The sequence below is a fragment of the Euphorbia lathyris genome, chromosome 10 (assembly GCF_963576675.1).
Source record: "Euphorbia lathyris chromosome 10, ddEupLath1.1, whole genome shotgun sequence".
NCBI lineage: Eukaryota > Viridiplantae > Streptophyta > Magnoliopsida > Malpighiales > Euphorbiaceae > Euphorbia > Euphorbia lathyris.
This window is the reverse complement of record NC_088919.1, coordinates 1,805,571-1,817,156: the sequence shown is the minus strand read 5'-3', so window position 1 is coordinate 1,817,156 and position 11,586 is coordinate 1,805,571. Positions and strand designations below refer to the sequence as shown.

The window sequence follows — 11,586 nt, the reverse complement described above, 5'->3', positions numbered from 1 at the left end:
ATATTTTCTTCTATAAAAAAACATTTTCTTAAAAAAAGATAAAAAATATAAAAACACCCATAACGTTTACAACCAGAAGCTATTTTATCATTAACGTCTAAAATGTTGTAATTTTACCCATAACCTTGGTAAGTTTGATCAATTTCAGACATTATTATAAATCGCGGATATTTTGTTTCTTATTCTGCACCAATTGCATATCAGTTCGTTTAAAAAAAAAGATTTCATATTTTCTGCGATTTAATAATAGATTGGAGATTAGTATTTATAAACTTTGCGAAATATTTTGAATTTTTTTTTTGTCCAACTCGTACAATAGACAACATATTTTTGTATATTTCTTTTTAAAAAAATTCACGTTTAATCATATGTTTATGATATGTTATTAATAAGTGATAAAACGTCTCACATGTGAAGTGTAGATGACAAGATTCATGAACGAGAAGACATTTTGATAAATTATTTCTCAAATTTACCCAACTTGACAACGTTAGAGATAAAATTGCTCTTGGCTGCGAACTTTAGGGGTAAAATTGTACCATTTTAAATGTTATGAGTAAAATTGCTCATGACTGTATGTATTTCTACACTTTATCCAAAAAAAAATCATTATTTAAAAAGTTCTCTTGTTCCAAGTAGCTAGCTATGATGGCATTTTTTGGTTTTGTACGTGCCTTGACATGACTTACGATTAATTTGAAATTGATGTGTACGGCGAGCTTTTCGGAAGCCAGGACATTTGCAAATGTAACCCCACAACTAAAGCTTCGTACTCAGCCTTTTTGTTTGTGGTGAGGAACACTAATCAGACTGCATAATTAATATGGAACTCGGTGGAACCTTAGATGGTTATGCCTACCCCTGCCTTGTCATGCCCGCATGATCCATCAACACTCATGTGCCATTCATCAAAGATGTTAATTATTGTTTTCGGAAACAGATTGGGGGTGTTCGACATTGGTCTAAAGTATTCAATGAGGAAATCTTCCAAAGCTTGGGCTTTAATTGTTGTGCGGGGCTCGATCCGGATATCGAACTAGGGTAGCAAAATTGACTAATAAGTGATGCGTTCGGCGATCTCTAGCCAATAGATGGCTTTCTTAATTGGAAACTTTGTGCCAACTATCACAGTGTGTGCTTAGAAGTAAGGGCGGAGGCGAGAAGTATCATGTACAATAACTAGTAGCGTCTTCTCAATGGTTAAGTAACGCGACTCGACCCCTTTTAAGATCCAACAAAGGTAATATAACGGAAGAGTCTCAAACCCTTCCCTCCTTGCTAGTACCATTGATATTCATTCCTCTCGTACAATTAACTATATATTGAGATCCTCCCCTGGTTGGGTGCAGTGCAGATAGTAGTGGGGGAGAGGTGATGAATGCTTTAATTGCATTAAATGCTTTTTGACAGTTGGGGTCCTATCATGGTATTTCTTTATAAGTTTGTAGAATAGGAAAAGACGATACGTCGAGCAAGAGATGAAGTGTACGAGGGAGGGCTATGAGTTTTCCGTTTCACCTTTTATACTTTCTGCAAGGTGCGGTGGGGATTATGTATATCGTGGCGACCTTGTCGGGGTTTGGTTCCATCCCATTTTCAGAGACTATATTAAGAAATTTCTGGCCCAAATACCAAAGATATATTTTCTAGATTTAGCTTAAACACGTTGGTGGCCCAAAATAAAATAAATTTTATTTTATGTATATACAATGCTTGGGTTTTGATTTTAGGATATAGTTTATATTTTGTCTAGAAAATAATAATGGTAAAATAAAAATAAAAATACATATGTAAACTAACCTCCAACCGATGAGCACGTCTTGCACCACGCGGGGCATAACTCTAACACGCGAAGCGTATTAGCCAGCCCGCGAGGCGTGGAGGAAGCTACTTCCGAAGGACAGCTCGGGAGCTCAACCACGCGGGGCGTTCCTTCTCATACGCGAGGCGTAGATCAGGCACCCGGAGAAGTTAGACTTCAGAGACTCCACCACGCGGGGCGTACCTTCCTTTACGCCACGCGTAAAACGCATCGATAAGGCGCTCCAGGATCAGAAGCACAAACACGCGGGGCGTGCCTTCCTATACGCAGAGCGTATACCATCCATCCGAAGACGTTCCACTTCAAAGGCTCCACTACGCGGGGCGTACCTTACTTTACGCCACGCGTAAAACGCATCAACAAGACGCATCAGGTTCAGAAGCTGCACTACGCAGGGCGTAGCTAGACTTACGCGGGGCGTGTTCTTTCTCTCGGCGAATTAGAGGTCAGTTCTCGCCCGGAGCCCGTTGTCGATCACCGATTTCTCAGAACGCATCCGGACACAGCCACGGGCTAGCCTACAAGCTTAGCCGCATCCCCACATCTAGGCCCAAACCTTAAGATTTTCTCTAAACCACAAGGTAGTGGAGTGATGTGGCATGGAAGTTAGTGGAGGTTAATGGTAGTTGGAAGAAGTTGAGGAAGTTGATGATGTGGCAAGGTAGTGGGCAAGGTTAGAGAGAAAAATAAGGGGTAGTTAACCAATAATTACCAAAATACCACTAAATAATTACCAAAATGCCACTCCAAAAAACTATAAATAGACCCCCTCCCCTTCATAAAAAAGCACTCATTCAACACACAAAACCCCCTCTCAAAGCTCCAATTCTTAGTCTCTAGTTTCTTTTGTTCTTAGTTCTTCAAGTTCTTCCTTTCGTTCTTCATTTCTCTTAGTTTCAATTCCTTCTTTAGCTCTCCTTTAGCCTCAATTCAGTTCCAATAGCCTCTTTTCAAGTTTTTCAATTCAATTTAGCATTCCTAAACTCTTAATTTGCTCCATTCTTAAGCTAGAACTCTGTTTCCAAATTAATTTTTCAGATTTGTCCATTTATTTTCAAAGCCCGATTTCGTCCATTTAAAGTCATTTTCTGCTTTCAATCCCTTCGACAAAGTTGTTCCTGACGTCCTGAAGTTCGATTTAGTGTATTTATTTTCCCAATTCTGTGCCCAGAAACCATAGTTACAAGCCAATCTTTATAGCTCAAATTCTTTTAGATACTCTGTTTCCAGAATTTCCCAGATTCGTCCGGTTATTTTCAACTCTCAATTTCTCCCTTTTAAATTTCGTTTTAGCCTTAGATCCCTTATAGAAGTTTGTTCCTGACATTCCGAAGTTAAATTTAGACTATTTAATTGTTCGATTCCGAGTTCTTAAGCACCCAATCGAGCTCCCCAAAGTTAAAGATTAAATTTGCCCCATTTGCCTACCACACGTTTCGACATTGCCAAAGATCACGTACCGTACGGGCCTGACCGGCTGCAGCTCTCCGAGGACCTCGCACCAACACCAAAATTCAACATCAATCCGAGATAGCTATTGTGGCTCCGAGTTTGTTGTTGAATTTCAATTCTTTGTATTGATTTGTTTATTCTAATTCAATTGATTACCTATATGTTTAATATAGAGATTTCTCAATTGTAATTTATTTCATTTTAATGCTTACTTTGAACACATGTATTCAAACACTTATTCATATCAATAAATATCATTTTTCCCAAAATCTCGCGTCAATTTCGCACTTTAATTTCCTTTATTTTTCCGTCTTCAATTTGTACGCTTAGCTTAAATAAAAATAATCAATCTAGCAAAGTTTCTATAACGGCGCTAGAGACCCAAGATGGACTTTTTCAATCCTTGCGTCCCTCGCCAATCGCTTCGATTTAGAATTCATGTCTTCGGCGCACAATTTCACAAACGTAACCGTTTTTTCATAATTGAGAAATAATTTCTCTGGCACGCCCGCACCCTAACCCCACGTGACAAGGTTGAAATTAGCATATTTCGAAAATATCGCTAACACACGTATTGTGTGAGTATAACAAAGGCATTTTCCATGTCTCACATGTGATCTTCTCGCGTGCTTATTACAACCACATTGTGCATATAGACTTGCATGATCTTTCTTATGTGCTCGACAAACGTTTAAGGGATAAGATGCAAAAATACCCCTAACGTTTTGGGTCAGGAGCAATTTTACCCCTAACGTCTAAAATGGTGCAATTTTGCCCCTAACGTTTGTAGCCAAGAGCAATTTTACCCCTAACGTTGGTAATTTGGGTCAATTTCAGATATTATTATAAAACACAAATATTTTTATTCATTATTTTGCACCAATTTCATATCAATTCATCCTAAAAAAAGAATTTCATGTTTTTTTGTAATTTAATAATAGAATTGGAGATTAATATTTACAAATTCGGTGAATTTTTTGAATTTTTTTTGTCTAATTCATACAAAAGACAATATATTTTTTATTTTTTTTATTTTTTTCACATCCCAACATATGTTTATGATTTGTTACTGATAAAATGACGCATATATAAAGTGTAGATGATAAGATTCATGACCGAGAAGACAGTATGATAAATTATTTCTGAAATTGATCCAATTTATTAACGTTAGGGATAAAATTGCTCTTGGCTACAAACGTTAAGGGTAAAATTGCACCATTTTAGACGTTAGGGGTAAAATTGCTCCAGACCCAAAACGTTAGGGGTATTTTTGCACCTTAACCCAACGTTTAATTAAGCAAATGTTGATAGGTGGCACTTGTATTCTTAAGGCCAAAAGGAATTACGGTGTAGCGGAATAAGTGACGAATAATATTTTCTCAGCATCGGTGGATATGTATTGGGATTTGTTGGTATCCTGAAATTGCGACAAAAATAGATATAATGCACTGCTCGCTGAGGCAGTTCGGTGTCTTGCTCGAATCGAGATGATCTGATCTCCGATGACTTCGTCCAAGGCCTTCTTCGTTTCCCACGTGTCATTTTCCTTAACCAGTCGCCTGTCTGGAATTTCCAATACTCGATGAGCACTTAAGGACACTTAGCCATTGGAGGGTTGACCTCTTGTTCTAAGGCCATGATTGTATAGAGGCACTTGAAGATGGCCTGCAGTTCGACATTCCTATTCTCGCCGCCATATCTTTTGATTGTCCTCTTAAATCACTTTTTGAGTTTAATCATTTGCCTTTTTAGGTCTCTACCTATTGGGCTTGGGTGGCCTGCAAGCCTCGAATAGTTTCCATCAGTAATGCAGGGGTTTAAAACATCAAAATCTAACATAGACAAAACATTAAAATACAACATGGTAAATACATAAAAATGAAAGAATAATATCAAATGCAAAACTTGAAAATGAAAACATGTACAAATTTAGAAGTAATCCTGACAAATGTACGCATAGAATTTTTTTTTTTGAATGTTTTCTAAAAGAAATTTTTCATGTGTACACGTGTCTTTAATATGTTACTAATAAGTGATAATATAAAACACGTGGAGTGAAATAACAAAAATCATGACCGTGGTATAATTATAATGAGTAAAATCGTTCCAACTTACAAATTGAGGTATAATTGCACCATTTTTATTATGTTAGAAGTAAAAAAAAAAACGGACACTGGGAAAAGTTACTTTTGAAAGACATTGGATACAGAAATATGGAGGAAAAGTGTAAATATTAAAAATATAGCCAAATATTTATAAATATTAAGGTCCTATTTGGGAATTAGCTGTTAGCTGATTACATTAACTGTTAACTGATTACATTAGCTGATTTGATTAAGTGTTTGTGTAGACATGTTTGGTAAAAATTAGCTGATTGATAATAGCGGTTTGTGCAAAAAGACGAATAAGGGCACTAATTTTGGCGCAGGAGAAGAGGGAGTTTATCTATTAGGGTTAAAGAAGTCCATTAATTTTAATATTGCAAAACGCTAATTGGAAAAGCTCCTTTTAAGAGCTTTTTCTAAATTAGCGTTTTCATCCCAAAACTCTCTCCCAAACCTCTCTCCACCAAACACTCCAATTAGCGGTTTCAATGGTCAAACCTCTAAAGTTAGACAAAACCGCTCTTTTTATCTCAAAACGCTCTTTACCAAACAGAACCTAAAAGTATAATAAAAAAAATTGGTATTCATACTCTTCAAATGATTACAACATATAATCAGTTAACAGAAAATATAAATAATGATCAATCAATAAGTTCTAGCTAAACAAGTTTCAAAGAATCAAAGTCAAATTGATATTGGATTGTGTTTGCCGGCGGAAACGGTTTTCCAAACCAGAAACGTATCCAGAAACTTGTCGTACTGGTTTCCAGGGAGTTTCCATTTCCGAAATGGACACAAACAATTATTTTCCATGTCAGATGCATTATAATCTTAGTTTATCACAATTTAAATAACAGCATGGAGATTAACTTTGTCTAAGCTCTATACAGATAATAAACCTAAACAGAAACAACGCATAGATCAAATACCTGTATTCAGGCTCAGCCTCACATTATCTATCCGGGACTTTTGACCTAAAACATCCATAATTGATGAAATAAACTCACTGGTTATTCAAAATTAACGAATGAAGCGCAATCGATATCCTGAAGCGTAATTTTTCCAGTGTACAAATCACTTATATGATCAGAACATAACGGAAAACATGTTCGGTCCATGCATTCATGGATCCTAGACACCCCTGGAATCCATTGATCCCCTTCAAATGGCTTCTCACTCACAATATTTTTCAGTAATCTTAATCGGTACATGATAGTATCCGTTCTATCACAAAAATGAGCGATGCAGGAATGCGAACACTCATCGAAGGCCATTCTTATCAATGCCATAGATAAAGCCCCATCTACTGGTTTTGGATCTGAAAGATTTTTATCTCCCATCATTCTCACCTCTCTCTCCGTGGGAAAGTATACTTCTTCGATTCCATTCATATCACTTACTTTCAAATCTTTCGTGTAATGCTTAATCGACTCTAGTTTTGTTGCTTCGTGCTTTTCAGCTAATGTCAAAATACAAGAGAACCTAAGATGATAACTTACAACAGTTTTTACCATCTTAAAGTTGTGGCAGCAGCAAAAGAAATCAAGCCATCTTCTCCCGACTCCTGCGTACCACTTGATTATATCGACATCTTCTAGAGCAATGAGAAAGCTGATTGGTCTAGGACGTCCCATGTGGTTTGTAAACCCGGCAACCTTAACAGCCTTCCTTACAAGTTCAATAGGTGCAGAGACTTTCATGGATAGTCTTGTTAAATCCTCAACTGTTCTCTCCGCATACTTCCGTTCTTCCTCTTCTTCAGCTCTACGCTTTTCCTCCTCTAGTTCCTTGATAGCCTTCAATGGTGATAAATGCTTGTGAGCTTGCTCCTGAAACTTATCATAGGCATCGACAAGCTCCTCGGGTAATTGAGCTCTAATGTGCCTCAATGAGAGGAAATCTCCTGCTGTGAGCATTCGATGCCAACTGAAACGCTCTTCCAAGGACCCCAAAAATTCTTGAACCGTTTCATCTGCCCAAGTTGAAAAGATTTCTCGCACTTCATTCTCAATTTGGAAATCAAATCTGAAACCATTACTCTGCTTCAACTTCTTAAAAACATGACTCAATAATTTGAAACCCAATTTCTTCCTATTCCGCTCCCGAGCATTTCTCAATTCGAAAGCCTTAACTTCCTTTTGTCTAATATATTTCTTTCTCGCTCTCAGTGCTTTCTCAGAGATAGGAGGATGCAAAACTGATGGAGGAACAGCCTGCAATTCCATACCTAAAAACTCAATCTTCTCCGTAACAGCGCTATGAATAGCTGTCTTAATTTTATCCACCTTCAATTCCAACTCCTCTTCCAAAAGTTTCAAAACATTACTTTTCAAATCCATTGTCAACATCTTTGAACCTGAAGTAACTACCAATATCTCATCCAAGTATCTAACTGCATAGATGTTCACAGGCTTAACAAACGAACTAGAACTCACATTTGGTTCAAATTTCGGATTCTGATCTCTAATTCTAAGACGCATTTCTTGAATCTCCTTATCAAATCCATTAAAATAAATGTTAAGCATTATTGCAGACAATCCACATTCTTGAGGAAGCCCTTTCCCCAAATAAAACCCACCTAATTCAATTCTTAAAACTCCACATTCAAATAACTTGTTTATCACATCAATTAAAACCCTATCTTTAATTTTCTCTTCCATAATCAAACATAACTTATCTACATTTCTAGAATCAAACTTAGCACGATCAAAGCAAACGCTAAACCACCAGCTAGGGTTTTTAACCGAGTTCTTGAGATACCTAATAGCAGTGTGGCGACCCATATTGACACGGCCACCATAAGAAAATGTAACAAATCGATCATCGTATACAATCTCTAACACAACCCTAATAGCTTCAATAAAAACTTTGAGTTTCAAATTGGGGAAAATTAAGGACTCTCCTTTACCTTCGATTTTGAGAAGATGAGAAGCAATATCCAACCGATTCTCCGAAATTTCACGACCCATTTCCTCAATTGAAAAATGCTTGGCGACGGAGAAGTGCGAGTCAAGTGTAGTGGAGGCGTTTTCGCGGCGAGGGATGAGATTGTGGGCGGCAGCGAGGAGAACAGAGGGAGATGCAACGACATTTTGGACGAGGTTGGAGAACTTACCATGGGAGAATTGATTGAGCACAAGGGCTTTGAGCTGTGGTGTAGATAAGGGTTTTAGGGGGTTTTGAGAATTATTCTGTTGAGGGTTTAACGATTGTTCTGAATAAAACCTGTAATTCGAAGATGAAAATATTGGAATACGAAATCCTGTGATTCTTTTGTGGTTAATGAGCATTGAAACACAGGGAAGAAAGAGGAAGACGGGTTGGGTTGGGTTGTATTTTGTGTTCTGTGCTATCCAAAATTTGCAGGTCTCAACAACAATTCTGACCACCAATGAATTAACATGTCTACATAGTTGGATAAGCTACCAAAACACGCCTAACGGTTTTTGAAAAGTATCAATTTGAGTTTTCCGTATAAAATAGTATTAATATAGGTTTAGCGTTTAAAAAAGTATCAATTTAGGGACCGATAACGAAATATGACATATCATTCATATTATTTCGTTAAGTTCTCTTCACGTACAATTGATCGAGCTTAACGGAATAAAATGAATGACGTTTACGCTTCGTTATAGAAGCATAAATTGGTACTCTTTTTTAAACGTTAAGTCTACATTGATGCTATTTTATACGTAGAGCCTAAATTGATTCTTCCTTAAAAACTTAGGCCTATTTTAATACTTTATTCCTAAATAAACAATTATTTATTGTAATATTTACCGGTTCAAGGTTCATTAGACATCACATCACATCCTTTGAGAATCTTACTGTTAATAGATTTTTGAAAAATCCCGAAAAACATTCGGAAATTTATTCGCCCCATCCTATGATGAGAAATCCTCGTCACTCAAAAAATAAATTAAAATTGTTACTGGTTTATATCAATTTTTTTTTTTTATTAACAACAAAGAGCTTGTATTAACAAGAACAGAAATTACGATCATTCATAATACAAGACAAAACACAAACTGGGAAATCTTCAATAAGAATTTCCAAATGATCAAGAGAACGAGCCCAAGCTGCTAAATTATGTGCAACAGTATTCGCTTGGCGCCTCTCATACACAAATTCAATAGACTCAAAATAACAGGCCATCTCAAGCACATCACCAACAATAACTCCTAGCCAATTTGTCAATTTTTGTGGGATTTTAAGCAATTGAATTGCCGAAAGTGAATCAGATGCAACCAATAATGTTCGATATCCACAATCACGAGCTATTCTTAAAGAGAAGAGAATTGCTAATAGTTCCGCGTGTAAAGTCGACAACGAATAACCAATTGGACCACCTCCTGACAATGAAACCATCCCATTGGAGTCTCTAATTACCATGCCAAAAAAGGCATCAGACGATCTAACATGAATGACGCATTACAATTCATTTTGTATTGAATTGAATCCGGAGGCACCCACACACATTCAGCTCGGCTATCACGACCCTGTTCCAGTTCAAAATGATTTGCAGCTATAATTAATCCTTCCTGCGTCCGCTCTGCACCCTGCTGATAGTTGAAAAAACTCAAATCTGACTGTTGATAAAATTCGCAGCCTAATGGTACAGCACCTGTAACAAAAAAAACTATTAATTTCTTGTTGATTTTGCTGTGCAGCCAAGTTGTAAGCTCCACCAACATTAAGCCTCTCCCACTTTCCATTATTAACACCATTAATAATTCCAACACATCCACCAGCCATAGATACAACATCATTTACATCATAATTAGTCTGCTCCCCATCATACCAAATTGAATGGATTAAATTCCTTTGTCTTGATTCCTGGAAATTCATACTCAACCCTCCACAAGCCAAACTCACAGCAAAAGAAATATTTGGGTCATTAGCTGATAAATTTATCCCATAATCATTTCTATTACTCAACCCGCAAGACACAATAGAAAACCCATCAATTAACTCCCGAACCATTCGCACACTCTGCAACTCACCCAAAGGTTTTTTTCCATGTATCAATTGATTTCTGTCAAACCAGATAAAGTGGATTAAACCACAAAAATAAGCAAACTCTTTCCTGGGTAATTTTTTCATAACAGCTGCAAACCACTCCAAACAACACAAGCCTGCAATCTTATAAACAGGATACATCAGATTCGCTTGTTTCCAATAAGATTTTGTTCCTGAACACTCCCTGAACAGATGAATTAAAGATTCAACTTGTGATCCACAGAAACAACAATATTCAATTACATGAACACCTTTCCGACTAAGATTCTTTAGACAAGGCAAAACATTCTTTGCTGCATTCCACATAGTATGAATAAACTTTGATGGAGCTTTTATTTTCCAAAGAGAACACCAAAAGGCATCAGCACCCACAGACGAAGAAGCCAATGTAGAACTAACTTGTAGCCCACTAAGAGCAACTTTATAACCAGACTTAACAAGGTAATCTCCATTTTTAGAAAAAGACCGAAACAAAGAATCAGACAAAATCCTTCTGCTTAAAGGTATTTTTAAAATGGCAACAGCTACATCTGATGAGAAACAATATTTTATCAACTCCTCTTTCCAGCAAAAATCATCAAAATTAATCAAACAAGAAACACTTAATGAAGGTGTAGGATTTAACAAAAAGAGAGGTCGATTACACGGAACTTCCGGTATCCAACGTGAATTCATTAAATTGACAGTTCTACCATCTCCAATTCTCCAACAGCTCCCATCAATAATAACTTTTCTGGCTTTTAAGAGACTCCTCCAAACATGACTTGGGCAAAATCCATCATTAGCTTCCAAAACACCCACCCTCGGGAAATATTTATGTTTGAAAACTTGAGAGCACAACGAATTAGGGAATTCAAGAAACCTCCAAACCTGCTTTGCTAAAAGAGCAAGATTAAAAGCATAAATATTCCTAAATCCCAATCCTCCATCATCCTTAGACCAACACAACCTTTCCCAACTAATCCAATGAATGCGATTATGCCCAGAATCGTGATTCCACCAAAATCTTGCCATCACTTGCTGTAACTCATCACAAAAAGTCTTTGGTAATAAGAAACAACTCATTATATACTGTGGAACTGCCTGTGCAACTGATTTAATTAGGACTTCCTTCCCCCCACGTGACAAATGCTTTTCTTGCCAGCCTCCAATTCTCTTCATTAATCTTTCCTTAATGAAATTAAACAC

The 11,586-nt window shown here is 36.9% G+C and overlaps 1 protein-coding gene across 1 annotated transcript; it reads right to left on the bottom strand.

Moving 5' to 3' along the window:
* Nucleotides 1-5,955: 5,955 nt before the first annotated feature.
* On the bottom strand, nt 5,956-8,757 carry LOC136209445 (nuclear intron maturase 3, mitochondrial). Its single transcript, XM_066000908.1, has one exon. The coding sequence runs from the start codon at nt 8,667-8,669 to the stop codon at nt 6,390-6,392; it is 2,280 nt and encodes a 759-aa protein (XP_065856980.1). The 5' UTR covers nt 8,670-8,757; the 3' UTR covers nt 5,956-6,389.
* Between the last annotated feature and the right edge of the window lie 2,829 nt (nt 8,758-11,586).

Bases quoted from the DNA above. Each gene is read 5' to 3' on its own strand.
- LOC136209445 (XM_066000908.1), bottom strand. From the start codon at position 8,669: ATGCTCATTAACCACAAAAGAATCACAGGATTTCGTATTCCAATATTT.